General features: G+C 39.3%; 1 protein-coding gene across 1 annotated transcript in view; it reads left to right on the top strand.

Annotated features, from left to right (window-relative positions):
• The window catches only part of Exoc4 (exocyst complex component 4), an 849,021-nt gene that overhangs the window by 691,818 nt on the left and 139,131 nt on the right, over nucleotides 1-18,072 (top strand). Inside the window, exon 14 of the mRNA XM_008836072.2 lies at nucleotides 16,455-16,633. Coding sequence (XP_008834294.1) covers nucleotides 16,455-16,633 — 179 coding nt within the window. The remainder of the gene's footprint in view (nucleotides 1-16,454; nucleotides 16,634-18,072) is intronic.

Raw genomic sequence — 18,072 nt, 5'->3', positions numbered from 1 at the left:
TGCTGCTTATTTTTAAATTAAGTTTTCTGTTTTTTTGTTTGTTTGGTTTTTTGTTGTTGTTGTTGTTGTTTTTGTTTTGTTTGTTTGTTTTTTGAGACAGGGTCTCCCTGTAGCCCCGGCTGACCTGGAACTCATATGTAGACCAAGCTGACCTTGAACTCACAGAGATCCACCTGCCACTGCCTCCCAAGTGCTGATATTAAAGGCGTGTGCCACCACACCCAGCTTGTTTTGTTTTCTCTAATGATTTTTAGGCGTGTTTTCTATCTCAGGTTGGAGCACCTTTGTTATAGATAGACCATGCTTCTCCCACTCCACAGGTTGTCCTGTTACTTAATGTTATCTTTCACTAAACACTAAAGAGACTTTTGTTATTGTTTTTTTGTTTTTTGGGGGTCTCCTGTAGCCCCAGCTGTCCTGGAACTCACTATGTAGACCAGGCTGGCCTTAAACTCACAGAGATCCACCTGTCTCTTCCTCCTGAGGGCTGGGATTAAAGGCATGCGCCACCACACCGGGCTAAAGAGACTTTTTAACATTTTAAGTCAAATTCATTATTTTATGGATAGGACATTTTGTATAAGTTTTCCTTGCAAACTTTGGTTGTGGTGATCCTCCAGCATCTGAAAAAAAAAAAAAAAAAGTAAGCTCTTAATTTTTTATTTCTGTTCCCTGTAACCCTAAACTTCCCTCAGGTGAGATCATGTTATCATGGCTTTCGTAGTAGAGAATATCCTCATAATATCTCCCAGCAGAAGAAGTAATGAATGATTGAAAGAGCCATTAGAACCCAGGTGGATTGAATCAGCTAACCTTAATGCAGACAGCAAGCCCCGTGGCTCTGTTCTTTCACAGAATTATTGCCAAATGATTATTTTGCCAGATTTTTCAGTGATCTGAGTAAGCACATTCTCATTAAATATACTCATTTAGCCATGTCTGTTAACCTCAGTAGTTGGATTAGAAGCAATTTCTCAACAAGAATTTCTTTTTCCCCACTTTTGCTGGTTACTTCGGATGAATATGTCTTCTCATTTTTCCTCAGCTGATTATTATATAACTACTTCATTTTATTTTATACTTAGGATTTTTAATCCATTGTATTAATTATCTTTGATAGCTCAGAGTTTAAGAAAACTTTCTAATTCTGTTTCAGAAGAGAATGCTGAGCCAAAGAAACGATGCACCCCACTTTTGATTTCAGTGAGCTAGGTTAAAGAGCTATACTCCGTTACCCTTGTTTTGCTCACTGACTCAAACTACTCTCCATCTTTAACTTGAAGGAGAAGCCAATTATACAAATATTCCTTCAGTGTTTCATCTGATCTACATGAATTGATGTATAATCTTGTATATAATTCAGTGAAATAAATATGATTTTTGCCTGTATAACTAGGTCAAAATATCAAATTCTTCTAGCATCCTCAAAAAAAATCTACTTTCAAAATAAGCCGTATTCTGACTTCTACCTTCATAGTTTAATTTTGCCTGTCCTTAACTTTCATATAAATTTAATCATAGTGTCTAGTTTCTTTTGCTGAATTTTATGTTGGAGAAATTTTCCTATGTTTTTGTATGTGAGCATAGTTTGAAAAGCAAATATATTAGCTACAACAGAAGAGAAATAAATTTTTACGTCTGTTTTATTTAGATGTGATTGATTCTTTCCTCTTAACCTGTCACATTCTTTATCCAGATTAGAAGTTGAAAGCAAGTATATAGGGGAGGGCCTCTTCATTGATATTCCAGTGTGGCAGAGTTGACAGAGAGCTTGGATTTAGCACATTAGAATACCATATAGCATGGCATGAGCCAAAAAACCTGAGCCATCTCTTCCTACAATTTGTTTTTAAAGCTCAGAAGGCTGTGGCAACAAATGAACTTGGAACCCAGTGCCCTTCGCATTGAATAAAGGCTGTGCTCCTTTCATTGCTAAATGAGACCCTTTTTCATTCTTGTTTTTTAACTAAAAAAAAAATGTATTATTTTCTGGTTTGACTAGATGGGGAAAATCTGGATCAAGCAAGGGCTTTAATAGGAAAAAAAGCACATATCCTTTGTTCCCAAGAAACTAAAAGCAGGCTCTCTAACTCATTGTCTTTCTCTCTCTCTCTCCCTCTCTCTCTCTCTCTCTCTCTCTCTCTCTCTCTCTGTGTGTGTGTGTGTGTGTGTTTGTGTGTGTGTGTGGAGAGTGAGAAAGAGGAGAGAGAGACAGAGAGAGAGAGATTGTAATATTCACTGATAAGAGAGAGGCTGCCTTCTGGAGAAGTAACTAACAGAAGGAGGAGAAGGTGTTGGACTTGGAGGAAGCAAAGGAGAAAAGATGGGGTTGTCTAGGAACCAGGAAGACCATGAGTGATTGCAGAGCAGTCCCCCAAACCTGCTGCTCTTTTCACTTATGGCCCCTGATTTCAGAGCATAAGAATCATTTCTCTAGCTGAGTTAGATTCACTTTGATTAACACCATGGCTCCAACCAACTGAGCTAACCAACCAGGATAGAAATTCACTTTTAAAAGTAGAAAAATCAGCTAGTCTTCAAATAAGAAGTATACCATATAAAGTCAACTGGATGCCACCAACTGGAGGAAAGTGCCTTCCACGAACTCCTTGAAAGTTCTGTGTGGGACATTTTCCCTTTGGAAGTTCACAGGCCTGAGTTCTCATCTGTAGCCCTACCAACCATTAACTAGTTTGCTCAGCATTTTTCTTTAGTAAATTTTTTTTCTGCTGTTTCTTCCCATATTTCAGGTTAGACAATTATAAAAGAAACAGAAATCTAGCAAGGCTAGGAATATATTCAGATGTAGAAATACTATGAATACAGTAGAACATTAATAATTTTCTGAGAAGTTCTACTTGAAATTTAAAAGGGTTCCAACATAATATAAGCAGTAGCTATTAAAAGGTTCCAGCAAACTGCAGCTATTGAAGAATCTTCAGATAAAGTTGAAGAGGCAATGAAAGAGGTGATGCGGGGCGGGGGGGAGCTTCAGATATCTTGAACAAAATGTTCATTTAAATGGAGACATTTATTTCACTATCTCTGGATGCTTAAAATGACTTTTAAAATGTAATTATAAAAGGAAAGATGAATCAGAAAACATGAATATATTAAGTAAGTGCAAGGATAAAAAATGCTTCACTAAATTATTTTTTATTCCTCAATTAAAACAAGATGAAGGTCATGGATAGATGTGAGACATTGTCAGACAAGTCAGGATGAGAAGCAGACTTAAGACTCAAAATTAAATGAAAGAGACAGTCCATTAACTTAAGACACAGACACAAACATATCAATGTTCAAGATGATTGAATTAGGCACTTTGTTATTACAACAAAATGATATGTCTCTTTGTAGCAAAAGATTGACAATAAATGAGAAATAAAATCTCTCCCACAGGTTGTACAAATGTTAGTCCCTCCAGACAGTGATTTGAGAATTGTAATTTCATTAATATCATTTAAAAGGCACTAATTTGTGGTTTTCTATACTGTTTTTATTTCATTTCAGCTCACGGGATCATATGATTTCCATTTAGGTGTATGTTTAGTACTATTTCTCTTTCTTTCACTTGAACTCTTAATAAAAGATTTTATAAAAGCCATCCTTCTGATTTAGTCCATCTTAGCCCTTGTGCCTGAAAATGATCACCTATCCAATACCATCATGGTGATGGGTCAGTTGTCTGTGACAGTCTTGGATAGGTGAGCAAGGCAAGGGTAGACAGGAAGAGTACAGATTGGACTTCCCCACCAGGTGATGGAAGACCACTTACGTCCACCTCTGTTGTTGTCATTTTTGTTTCCTTTCCCTGTTGGACTTTTCAGGCTCCCAGTCCACATGGTCTTTTACCCTTCCTTTGTTGGTCATGCCCATCCCTTCCTCCTGGAATGGCCCCTAATCATCCCCACCTCCCTGCTTTCCCTCCTCTGTCTGTCCAACTCAACTCTCCAGCATCAGCGCCTCCAGCATCTTCTCTCTTGAGCTCTCTCCCTCTCCCTTCCCACAAGTCCTCCACTCCCCATCAGAGGTAGAAGCTCAGTCAGAGAAGTCACAGACATGAGCAATGAGCAAACCCTTTACAGTGTAACGATTGGTTTTGCCAGAGGGAAAAGTATTGTAAACACAGAAAACCAAAACTCAAAGACGTGAGAAAAGGGAAGACAATGTGATTAGGACCTGGGAGAGGACAAGCGAGCTGAGCCCTCACCCATTCTGTTCAGAATAAAATGTTTAAAATCAGTGCACCAACAATCGGCAGTTTCAACAATTTTTTTAGTGAAATGAATATAATCAGTGAAAGAAATTAGAGAAATAAATTTTAAACCATTGTGCATGAGTTTTTCCAGGGCATAGAACTGAAGCTGAGGAAGAATGGAACAGGTCGGTGTTCATTATTACACATTATTTAACCATTGGTAATTATCATTTTGCTTTAAATTTTTTATGTGCTTAAATTTTTTTCCATATGCTCTCAGGTCCTGTTCTATTTACTGCCAGTTCACTAATTCTCCACAAATAGACTCATTCTAATATTTTTATCCCTGGAGAAACTTTTCATCTTAATTTCGTCTTCATTTTTCTCCCAAGTTTATAAAAGCTTCCCCTCTCCTCCAGATTATCTTGTTTAGCCAGTGAAGTTATCATCTCTCTCTGTGTCTTTCCCTGCCCTTTCCCATCTCCCTCTCTATTCTAAGAGTGCCGCCCTGAAGACCTAATACATGGTTGTCCTTGCTTCAGATCAAGTCTTAGTGTCTCTGCTGAGAACAGATTTAAGTTCTTCAGAGAAGCTGCATGACGACTAGAGGAAAAACAGAACATTCGATAAGATGGAGTACTCAGAGGATTATGCGCCGTGCTGTTTCTGTTTCAATTTTTAAACTTGTAATCATTCTCTGTAGTTGAAAAGGCAGGGTATATTACGTCCAACTCACAATAAGTGATTATTGATTATTTTAATTCTGTACTGACAGTGTTTTGATGCTTATGGCATATTCTTGATAAGAAACTGGTGCTATTTGTATAAATGAGTAACTTACAGTGGCATTTGGCAGAACACCTGCTTGCCTGTGCAGGTTCCTATAACTAAAGGAACAACTCAGAGTTCACTGTTTATATCCATTTTATTTTATTATTTTATTTATGTGTATGAGTGTTATGCCTACATGTGTGTAAGTGCACCCATGTCATGCAGTGCCTGTGAAGGTCAGAAAATGTCTGGAACTGGGGTTATAGATGGTTGTTAGCCGCCATGTAAGTGCTAGGATTTGAATCCAGGTCTTCTGCAAGAACAGCCAGTGCTCTTAATCACTGAGCCATCTCTCCAGCCCCACTGTTTATATCTATTGTTTCATGTTTCTGAAGGAATCATTGAGGTCAGACTTCATTAAACAGCTTAGCTCTGAAAAGAATTTTTAAAATCATTCTTATTGCAAGCTAACTGAAAGTGTGAATGCTCCTGTGTTCCAAGTTGAGAGCACCATAACCCAGCCCCTTAGTAATACCTGCCTCACAGTTAGCTTTTTGCTTGTTGTTACCCATGTGAGGTTTCATGACATTTGTCAGTCTTTACTCATCGATACATCAATGTACCAAAAAAACAGATGTAGAAAATATGAAGTAAACCCTGAGATAAGTCAGGAATCCTGCCTACTCTGCTACTGATTCTTTGAATGTCCCTCTTCAAATCCATCTAGTCATGTCAACCAAAGTCTAAAATATATAGACTTTTTTTCAACCACAATATGTGTTTATTCATTTAAACTAGCGTAGAAGATGGGAACAGGGGTAGTTATGAAATTATAAGGGAAGGCAGTTTGGGGGGGGACATTTAAAAAATAGAAAAAAAAAAACAATAGGGTCGGGGGATGTACCCAGTTGGTAGAATGCTTGACTAGCACACATGAGGTCCTCAATTTGATCCCCACATAGAGTAACTGAACCAGGTGGTACACACTTGGAATTCTAGCATTCAGGAGGAGGAGGCAGGAAGGTCTGGCTATATAGCAAGGTTAAGACTAACCAGGGACAAATTAATCTCTGTCTCAGAAAAGAAGAGAGGAGAAGAAAACAAACAAATGAAAAAATAACAAAGTAGCAGATGTGTAGGGTGAGCCTGTCTAGAGACCTAATGTGCGGCAGGAGGCTGTACTTGATAATACTGCACTGTGCCTGGGAGTTGTGCTACAAGCACAGATTTTAGGAGCCCTTCTCAGATACATATGTGCACATGTGTGCATGCACACACATGTAATTGTGAGATGATGGACATATTTATTCTCTTTAATATAGTAACCTTTCATTATCTATGTACACATTAAAATATCTTAAGTAGGTAATAAAAAATTTAAGAACTTTTTTTTACCAAAAGCCCCCTAGCTCTTATAAATGTATTTTATGTCTTTCATGTACATATAATAACATTATAATAGGTTAGAACCTACCTTATAAAATTAGTATGTTTTGTGTATTCTGCCCATTTTGTCAAACTTTGAACACAATTTGCTATTTTTGTTACTATTTAGGGTTCTAGTTTCAGTATATTCACAGTTACAGTATATTTTTTGCAAAGATTCATCCCTTATTTGGTGGCTCAGAAAGACAGTCTTTATAAGACCACTTCATTTAAAAAGTTGGTTAATTATTTGATGATTATTATTTTCCAATGAAGTTTCCAGTTAAATTTTGCTATAAAAGTTAAGGCTACCTATAATAGATTTTGAAAATATTCAGTTCCAAGATCAAATCAAGATTCAACACTAATAACAAAGGTGTAGGTCCTTAGTAATATTGTTTAGTAATACACAATAGTTGCTAAAGAAAGATTCATTGAAAGCTGTTATACAAGTAACAGTGTAAAAGAAGGCATAGGAATCTTCAAATGTATAGTACAAAGACTCAACTGCTTAACTAAAAATCTGAACTGAAGTTTTACATAAACAATTGGAAATTAGGCCAGGCATGGTAGCACAGTTCTGTAATGCCAATGCTCGAGATAACAGCAGTTTGCTAAAAATTTGAGGCCATCCTTGTCTACATAGCCAGTTCAGGGCAAGCTAAGGTTACATAGGGGAAAAATAAAAATTGGAAATTAACCAAAAATAAAAAGGTAACTCTTTAGTATATCAACTATATTGTTAGTAATATAGGCCAAAGAACAAAGTTACACTGCTAAGGAAGAAAATAGCAGCCTAAAATAAAACCGTAATTATAGAGAACTTTTAAAGAACTCCTTGCATAGGAATTATGCAGGTCTGAGTCAAATAGAAATGGTTTTTAACATAATGAATCTCCTCTCCTATAATAATGCATTTGAACTTATCGCAAAGTTACGTACATTGACCTGTGATTAAAATCTTAGCCTCTAATTGGAAACCAGCTGCTTGAACTTGGTGTTTTGCTGCCAGCCCTCTCTATGCCGACACTCTATGCCTTTGTGGTCTTCTTTAGCTTTGAGCCTCATGGTGGCAAAGCTGCCATTAGCAAGCAGCACCTGCACGTTAGTGTCCAGATCTTTGCCCCCAAGAGCCTTAGCCCTGGCCTGTCTTCTGGGGAAGGCTCAATTGTATACAATACCTTTTCTGTGCTTACAATTGAAAACACCACACATTAAGCGGACAGAAGAAAATGTGTATTTATGCCATCATGGATTGAAGCAGTCAAGACACAGTAGGTGTTTACAATGACATGTCTTACCTTTCTTTTCAATCTCTGAGTTTGAAATGACAAGGACAGAAACTGCAAAAATTCCGATTGCTTTAGTAACATTGTTCATATAATAATTATGTATGAATTAAGAATATATATTAAGTGTTAATTTGAGACACTTCTCACCATACATGTTGTATTATACCTTGTATAATACCTTCATTTTCAAAACTTCAACACACTGGTTCAAAACTTGAAGAGCTCTATCAAGGGATTCCTCAAGGATGAAGTTCCCTGCTGAATGCTGAACCTAGAACTATTTGGGTAGGGATAGGGTAGAAACTTCTGAAATGAAAACAGTGTAGCTATTTTGAAAAACAGTCTGGTATTCCTTCAAAAATTAAAGATAGCATTGTTATGCAGTCCGGTAAGTCCACTTCTGGGTGTATATACCCAGGAGAAGTGAGAACACATGTATGCAAAATGCTGATACAGCTGCATGTGGTGACACAGGCCTGTAATCCCAACATCTCCGGAGACTGAGGGTGGCAGTTTGCAAATTAGAGGCCAGCCTGGGCAATATAGCTAGTTCAAAGCCAGTCTGGGCAACCTAATGAAACCCTATCTCAGAAATAAAAATAAAATAGGGCTGCATATGAGCATTTGTCTAATACATGCAGGGCCCTGGGTTTAATCTGCAGTACTAGGGAGGGGAAAAAAAAAAAAGAGCTTATGATACACAACTCTCTAATCCTAGCACTCAAGAGGCCAGCGCAGAAAGATTGTACATTCCAGGCCAGCCTTCGCTGCATAGCAAGACTCTGTCTCAAGAAGGAAAACAAAACTCAGGCACAAATGTTTCATTTCTATAATTGCTAAAATGCTTTGAAATGACTTGTATGTGTACCAAATTATGAATAGGTAAGTATGACACATCAAAAGATATGTTTTGTTTTGGTTTTTGAGACTTATTGTATAACCTGGCTGGCCTGGAACTTGCTTTGTAGACTGGGCTCCTTGAACTCACACAAATCTACCTCTCTCTGCTTCCCAAATGCTGGGATTAAAGGCATGTGCCACCACACCTAGCCAGATGATAGAATCTTATTCAGTAATATAAAAATATTGAAGTACTGCTACATGCTTGAATATGGATGAAGCTTGAAAATAGGCTAAGTGAAAGAAACCAGTTACAGCAGAAGCACATATTGTATGATTTTCTGGGTATGAGTAGGAATTATAATGAATTTTCAAAATGAGGAAATCCATAGAGAAAGAAAGTAAATTCTTAGTTACTTTAAACTGGAGGTATTGAGGATAAGTGTGGAATTTAAAGTATATAGAACATCATAAATCCCTAAATCTGGTGATTTGTGCCCAGTGAACAAGCTGATTTAATGGCACAAGGGGACAAGTTGGCTTTCCCATCTACCCATGCCTTCATTACAGCTATGGTGAATTTCTCTGGCCATTGTCTCTGAATGAGTAGATTCCCAGTAGCCTTCCTTTCTCTTCAGCTGGAAAAAAATAATAAAGTGAATGGTGCTCTATGTCTCTAGCAGAATGCAGAAGGGAAGCTGCTGATGTTTTCTCGTTTGCAACTTGATTACAAAGAACACAACATACACCTTGCGTACCCCATCCCAGTTCTGCCCTGCACACTCTGCACAGCTTCATCTAGTTAATCAAAAGTGTTTTAAGTCTGCCAATGAGAGAGAGAGAGAGAGAGAGAGAGAGAGAGAGAGAGAGAGAAACACAGGACACAGGCACATGTACATGTGGCGGCCAGAGGTTTGCATCAGTTGTCTTCCTCAGTTTCCTTCCACTTTATTTTTGGAGACAGAGTTTCATACTGAATTTAGAGCTCAGCAATCCAGCTAGGCTAGCTGTCCAGTAAGCCCCAGGGATCCTCCTGTCTCTGCCTTCGCAGCACTAGAATTCCAGGCATGTGCTGCTCTGCTCAGCTTTTTTACATGGGTTCTGGCGATTTGAACTCAGATCCTCATGCTTTCATAGCAAGCAACTTTACTGACTTAGCTATCTCCTCAACCCCATTGTAAGGTTGTTTTTAGTGGTGGTGTTTTGTATAATATTTATTGAATTTTTGTGTATTTCATACAAAACATCTTAACCATCTTTATACCCTCTCCCCCGTCTGTACCCTCCTATACCCACCCACCCCCACACAAACACACTGATTTTCATGCACTCTGTCATTTATGTTAAGGCCTATGGAGTCAAGTTAGTGAACCCAGATGTCCCTCAATTCAAGTTCATCCATTGGAGTCTAGTAATCAGCTGCCAATAATCCTTTGGCTAAAGTTGGGGCCTGCTGCCCATTTCCCCAGTTCTCTGCTGGGTTTTAGTCTTTTTGAGTTTGCGTGGGTCTTATATGTGCTGACACTATTGCTATAGATTGATATGAGCAAGGTCCCAGGAGCCTGTAATACTCTGTTTCCATATGGTCATGTATCTCCTCTCCAGGCTCTTACACTCTTTCTGCCCCCTCTTCCACAATGGTCCTTCCACAGTGGTGGGTTTAATACAGTTTAATACAGGAGCCCTGTCCAGGGACCCAAACTGATTCTCTACACTTTGGCAATTTGTGGCCTTTTGTGTCCGTTGCCCTCTGTTGCATGAGGGAGCTTCATTGATAAGAGTTGAGAGATACATTAGTATTCTCTCTACCCCTTGTTCCACTATGTTCCATGAACTTTAGGTGTAGAGATTCCACTGTAGATATGTCACTTAGGGTTGGGCCTCTCACAGATATTTAATCTCTGTGTGTGAGTTTTTTAAGTGGTAGAAGAACAATGAGCAAAGAAAACAAGTGAAAACTTCTTGATTGTGACCATTGAAGGACACAAACAGGCATCCGAAGAAGAGTAATTATTAAAAATGGAAAATAGTGCCTCACATACTAGTATGTAATGAAATGCACATGCATGCAAATCATTGAAGGGTAGACTTTTAAGAACTACTAGCAGCTTCTAAGAGGAAAAAATGTAGTATTGTAATCAAGATTAAGTGAACAATTTTATTACTTTCTATTTATGAGGATTTAGTGAAGATCAGTTTAGAAAACACTTTTTGGAAACCTGATTAAAGAAGCACCAGTAATATCCTACCCCATAATTTTTGGCAAGGAGGAATTAGAAGTTTTGAAAAGGCTGAAGATTGAGCAGTTGTAAAAAGCAGAAGTGTTATAAAGAATCATTGTCACACCTCTTAAGATCCAGTAGTATTTGGAATCAAGGTAGGTGGCCTAGCCTTCTAACTTTCATCATTTTCAAGTGTTGCCAGATAATACCTGAACAGCTTTTTAATAGGTTGTGTTAGCATGCTTCCGTTACTCCACCTACGCAACAGAACCACTCAGTTTTCTTGCCAAAAAATGTAATAAATTCTCTTTAGCATTAAATATAGGTAAATATTAGGATTAGATCTTATATAAATCAAGATGTAACAACTGGGAAATAAAAACTCACTTCAAGTACTTACCTCACAGGAAATTTGATGCAGGAATTGGCGCCCTGGGTTAATGGGATGGAGTATCACTCAGGAGGTAGTAACATAACCCACAGGTTAGCAACAGTGGGAATCCATTACCCCACCCACAGCTGAAATGCCAGAGCAAAGTGGACACATGTTAGTGGAGCACAGAAGCTTCCCCAGGGTTCTGGGGTGCAGTAGATTAAGAGAGCCATGGAGCAGAGGCAGCCATGGCGGGAAGAGGAAGGACTACTGCAGGGCAAATGCACAGCTTCTCCTTTCCCTTTGCCCTCAGTTTTCCACCAAGGCCTCTCATTGTCCAGTCCTGGGAGCCTGGAGAACAGCCAGCAAGGGTTAGACTCCACTTCCAGAACCCAGATCAGAACCAGAGAAAGGGAAGAAATGGTGGATCTAGAACAAAGCAGTTGGATTTTAAAGGTCTACCCCTTGGTTGCTCTGCACCCACCCTTACCGAATACTCGTATCTTAGAAGTTCTTGCTCTGGTCAATACAGAGTGACTATTCATCATGTGAAGGCATGCTTTCCTTTTCTCCTGCAGTGGACACTCCAAGTCTCATCAGTCATTGCATTTATTTTGAGTATGGGCTCTCCACAGCCTCCATTTCAAGTCATTCAGCATATCCGGTGACCTCTCAACTACACTGGAAATAAACTGCTTCCAGTGCTGCTCCTGTAAAATAGACGGGGAAATATTACTTCACGCCCATAAGGATAGTTATTGTTTAAGAGCAAAGAAACAAAAACCAGGAAATAGCAAATTTTGACAAGGACATAGAAAAACTGGAACCCTTATACATTGTTAGTAGGAATATAAAATGGTTAACCCACTTCAGAAAGCAACTGGCTGTTCCTCAAAAGATTAAAGTGGAATCGCCATATTATCCAGCAGTTCCATTCCAGGTACATACCCCAAAAGAATATAAAGCAGGGACTATAATAAATACTATATCAATGCTCATAGCAGCAACCCAGCTGACCATCAAGAGATGAATGGATTGACAAAACAGGATATGAATATGTAGTAGAATATTATTCAGCCTAAAAATAAAGAATTTCTGTTATATACTACAGCAAAATGAATCTTGAAAACACTGTAAGTGAAATAAACCAGGCACAAACATAGTATGATGCCATTTATATGAGTTCCCTAGACTAGGTAGTTTCATAGACACAGATTTGTTCAGTGTTCAGTGGGAAGCAGTGGTAAAGGTCAGAGAGACAGAGAGAGACAGAGAGAGAGAGAGAGAGAGAGAAAGAGAGAGAGAGATTATGGATATGTGCCCTGTGATCTGTGATCTGATACTGCCCAGCTCTGCAAATCTGTTGCTTTGAAACATATTTCCTTCATAATTCCATGTAGTCTGCTGAAAATACAGGTTTTTTCCCCCTTCCTTCCAGTAGATAACAGAATTATTTAAAATTGTTAAGTAGAGACAATTTTGTGCATCTTTTGCAAAATTCACTGAAATGAATTCTTGTCAGATAGACTTCTTTGAAGATTATAATTGTGTGGTAAAATTAAGTTAAACAGGTTTAACACTCTTGGCAAAATTCTCTTAAATGAATTCTTGTCAGATCAAGCTCTTTAAAGATTAAAAAAAAATGTGTGGTAAAACTTAAGCTTAAGAGGCTTAACGTACTTCTTTAGTTTTATAGGCTTCTGTCAGCTTGTTGGCCAGATGGCTGTGAAGGGGACTCTTTCCAAGGGTTCAGTTCCTAAAACCTATACCTTGTGACTTCTGCTTTCTGTCCCTGATTGTGTCATATAATCTTTGGCCAGTGAATGGGGCCTGTTACTTCTGAGTTTCTATTACCTCACCTTCTCCACATAATTATCCTGTTGCTTGTGGCATTCAAAAATGTGGAATGTCTTCATTAAATAATGTACTTTCAAAATAAGCAGAAGATAAAGACTGTGTAAACATTCAAATCTAGAAAGAGGAAATAATTCTGGTCTAGATGTAGGTAGACAACTTACAGTTCTGAGATATTCTCCAGGAACATTGGCTGTATCGTTAGCAGGCTGGAGACACAACTCAAGACTGGCTATAAACTGAACACCCATCTACTGGGAGTCTGTGACTCCCATGTCCTCCTGTCTGTCTTCCCGGGATTTTTAGAATTCCTATTTGAATATCTTCTCCTAGTCACTGAAGAAAAGGTGGGAATTACAGAAAAGTGCAAAAGAATGGCCAGGTTGACATTTTGTTATATAGACATCCAGCATTTTTTTCCATCCATATTCATAATTATTCTGTTACTGTCCTAGTGTGCACAATGTAATAGTAGTTTATTTTACCCCACTGCATATCATGGTCAAAAATAAGCTACACCAAACATTTTTCTATGATACTCAGCAGCCTACCCTGAATAATTTCTTAGGACTCTGCTGCTTTCATAACGTACCTATGCTATAATTTAATACGTCCAAGAGTTTAGAAGCTAAATCTGTAGTCGGGCACCTTACCTTGCACTAAGGTTATTGTAACACACAGAACTCTTCCGCCAAGCTCTTTCACCACTCGTAAATCCTCTAAGGAATGATTTTGTGTGTGAAATGGTTATAGCTGTCAATCAGTTATTCTCCACGTCATGGTTTCTGTGCTTCTCCAGGTTGTTAGGCGGTTATTATGGATTCCTGTCAAATGAGATGTCTACTATGTATTCAACATGAGGCAGTTTGTATTTTTCTCAGTCTATTGCTCTCCTGTCTGAGGAGGTTAAGCAAATCTCAGTGAGCCAGAGGGAAGTGAGACTGGCATCCAGCGCTGGAAGCACAGCACAGACATGCCTGGGGCCCACAGATCCACATGCATGGATTAGACTTTTCCATAAATACATTTGTCTTGATTGTCACATTCCACCCAGGGTTAGCCCTACATGCATAAAAATGGCTCCAAGCCTGGCTTACAAAGCTATTTGTCTCCCCTGTTGCTTTTTAACCACCCAGCTCAGAGACTTTTTTTTGCATTATATCTATCAAAGATGATTAGGGACTGGAAGAGTTGATTCATAAGGACATGTTAAGAAAACTAATTATTTACAACATGACTGAGTGACAGCCCAAGGGAAAATATTATAGATGTATTCTGGTCTCAAATTGTGAAGGAGACTTAGTTTTGCTTTTCCCAGTAACGAGATTTTAAGGGCATCTAAATTCAGAGAAAGTTTTCTGAGGATGACATCATTTATGCTAATTAAATGATCATGTCAGTTAAGAATTGCATTTAGCAGCTACTAACAGTAACAAAGAGGACTTCAGTTTCTCTCCTCTGATGTGTAGCCCAGAAGCATATTGTCTCAGACTGGACTGCAGGGCGGCCCGTGATGTCCCGAGTCTGCTGGTGCCCTCATATCTTGGGGCTCCGTTATTCTCAGCAGTGACTTGCACTCTCAAGGTCACCTGGTGTTTGAGAAAAGCTGCTGCAGCTCAGTTGCTATGGCTGTGTGCCAGAAAAAGAGTAGGCGGAAGTGGTCCCTGCCAAGCAAGATTACCCCAGAGAGCTGTCTCCTAAGCTGATCTGATTTTGGATCACATGGCACTAGCTGCCATGTCTGCAACCAGGATGCAGATGTAGCGGGTCTTTTCTTGTTTGTTTCATTTTGTTTTTATGTTGGGCACATTGCCAACTCCAACAATGTTAAGTTCCTTTCACCAGGCAGGACTGGGATAATGAGCACTAGGTAGGAAACTAGTGATTTCTCTCACAATAATTCACCTGTACAGTAACTACAGTACTAGAAGTTTCCATTTGCGAAAACAATTGAGACTCATTCCCCACTCTTCACCCCCACCTAAGTGAAGTTACTCATCATCATATAGCTTGGGTTGACTCTAAATAACTAGCCATGTCAATGGACCTAAGAATAATACTACCTGCAACTTCATAGTTTTTACTAAATCCTAAGCATTGTGTTATACACATAAATATTCCTAGGTGGGTGATGAGAAGAGAGGAAATACAAATCACCATGAGTTGCTGCTGATGGAACCAGGAATGCCATGTGGTGACTTGCTATTGGTCCCCTCTCTACTTTCACAATTATTATTGCCCAATAAAAAGCTTTCAGAATCACCTTATCTACTCCTCACATCACTTGAGTAAAGGTCAATGTCATTACCCATAGATGACTGCACAGGAAAATTAAGCAGCCCACCATGAGCAAGCAGCAAACTTGAGCTTCATGCCTGGGTCTCCTGACTTTTCCCAAGCATCACTTGGAAACTAGTTAGAAATGTGTTATTTGGGGAGTCACCCCAGCACCTTTTTTCCCCAGACCCCATGTTGCCTTTGCCAGCTCACGCCAGCTTCTTTGTGTGCTGGCCCACTCTGCTTTATTGCCCCTTTAGCCACAAATCACCCAAATAAGCCAATCTCTGTGACTTTTCTTTTTAAAGGGGTAACCCTCTGTTGAGACAAGGTTAATCGTGCATCATGACTTGGTATCATAAACACTTTCAATAAGTACTTAATTTACAGCAGCACTTTATACCACATTGAACATCTGCTCTGGTGCTGGATCTTAAATGCCTGTGTGTCCAGTGCAGCATCGTCCTGGCAGCATTTCACATGTTACTGTCCAATGCTTGCTCCAAACTTAAATTGGGTTGTTCCACTTAGATAAAGCCCTCACGTCTGCTCACCGAGGTGTGTTTGAATTTTAAAAGCCTTGGACTTGGAAAAACTCTAGGTGCCTCTTTCACCCTCCCTCCAGCGGTAGCTCTGCTTATGCACTATGTGTAACTTCACTCCTGACCACCTCTAGTCGGCTTGCCCTCTCTCTCCTCCTCCCTCTCTGCCCCCTCCCTTCCTCTCCTCTCTCCCCCTCCTCTCTCCATGTCAGCTGTAACTTTTTAAAGAGACAGACTTCTTCACTTGTAAACGTTTTAAGATATACTCTAGCCACCAGATTAACTTGGTTGTTTATATTTACTACAATAAGCTGAAAAGCCTGTATGTATTTGTCACCTCAACTTCCACAGCTAGAGAGGAAGCAAGGAAATAACCCACAAGAGAGCGAGCTAGAAGCTCTCCCCCAGAATTCTCCCTGTGTAATTCATTCCCAGGCTAGTTCCTACTGAAAGTATGATCATTGTGGTCACTTCATTCTTCCTCCAAGAACTTCTCCCTAGCAGATCAATGCTAAGCAGTCCTGTGATAGTTGTCTCCCAAAGCCAAACCTTGGGAAAAGAACATGCTGTAAAATAGCGATTACAGCTGTCACTACACGAATCCCACCCCAGCCCTTACCAAGCAGTAGTTGAGGATGTTTCTGATTTGTTTTCCAGGGCAGCCTTTAGCAAGGAGTCTGAAGTTCTAATTGGGAACCTTGGTGACAAACTCATCCCTCCGCAAGACATCCTCCGTGACGTCAGTGACCTCAAAGCCTTGGCCAACATGCATGAAAGCCTGGAATGGCTGGCAGGCCGAACAAAGTCAGCCTTCTCCAATCTTTCTACATCCCAGAGTAAGTTCCTTATAGGGGACAGGAGCCAGTCTGAATGCTTTCATTTGAAATGTGTGCACACCTCTCATCAGACAGAGCATGGCCGGAGCTGTCAGATCTGTGTTGGAATTCTGTTTGTGTTGCATCTCTCTTACTTGGAGATTCTGAGGAAGAACTAATCTGGTTCCCCTGCCTGGGTTGTGAGAAGCCAGGAAAGACTCATGTTAATGTGGCTTCATATTAAACCCTAGAAACACAAAATCTCAAGAACAGAAAGCAATTCCTTTGTCCTTCCAACAACTTCTCCCAGGCAGAAATTCTCAGATCTCAGCCGAGTACATGGCCACATTCTTTCTTTAACTTGATAAAAGCTAATAAAAAGTATCTAAAAAGAGAATAATAAAAGTGATTAAGGTTTAGAAAGTAGAAATAATAAGGATGACAACTGTTCATAAAACGGGCTAGCTGAGGGGCAACAATTTCAAGGACATTAAGGAATAAGGTATGAAATAATTTTTTACCCTTTTTCTATCAAAGACCAATGGTTCTGAGAAAAATATTTAGAAGACTTTAAGGCACATAATAACTATGGAATAAGTGCTTTTTATATAGATTTATTTATTTTATGTGTATGTAGGTGCCTGCATATATGTATGTGCATCACATGTATACCCAGTGCCTGCAGAAGCCAGAAGAGGGTGTCAGATCCCTGGAACTGGAGTTACACTTGGCTACGAGCTGTCCTGCGGGTGCTGGGACCCAAGACAGGTCCTCTGCAAGAGCAGCAAGCACTCCTAACTGCTGAGCCACCTTTCCAGCCCCTAATGCCTTTTAAAAGGCATTGATTCCAGAGTGTGCATGGTGTAGTTAGAGGCCAGGAAAAACTCAATGTGAAGAAGGAACAAAGGACAAAGCAAGTTTAGATGTGTGAGTGGAGAAGTGAAAACAGAATGACAAAAAAAAAAAATAGCAGGAAAAAGAAAGCAACTAGATCACATCCAAATTTCGTATTAAGCTTAGCCATCAGACGACCATTAGAAAGAACTACTTATGTTTATTGGGATTGTGAACTTCAGCATGAATTATTTATTATCACCATCCTTTGAGAATTATTATTTCTTGAGTAACCACAATTCCAGCCTAGAAATGAAAAAGGAGTAGGCGAAATTCACAGTGGTAACTTGTCTCTTGAAATATAGTCCAAGTCTTCAAGGTCACTTGAAGGTTCCTATTTCTGCTGTCTTGTGTTGATCATGTCCCTCTCCTCATGGCTGTGTGGAGTGGGGAAAAGGGACAGGAGTGTGCTGCTAGAATATCATCTGCTTTAGAAATTTCTTAAAGTGCTGCTTTTTATTTACATATTTATTTTTAGACCTTTATTTTATCTAATTATAAAATTATGTATGTTCATTCTCAGAACTGTAAGAATAGAAGATGTGTGTACCTATTAAGGGTAGTTT

The sequence above is a fragment of the Nannospalax galili genome, unplaced genomic scaffold (assembly GCF_000622305.1).
Source record: "Nannospalax galili isolate Female #2095 unplaced genomic scaffold, S.galili_v1.0 scaffold1617, whole genome shotgun sequence".
In the NCBI taxonomy this organism is placed as follows: Eukaryota; Metazoa; Chordata; class Mammalia; order Rodentia; family Spalacidae; genus Nannospalax; species Nannospalax galili.
Note: the sequence above shows the minus strand (reverse complement) of the source record. Positions and strands in the feature narration are given on the sequence as shown.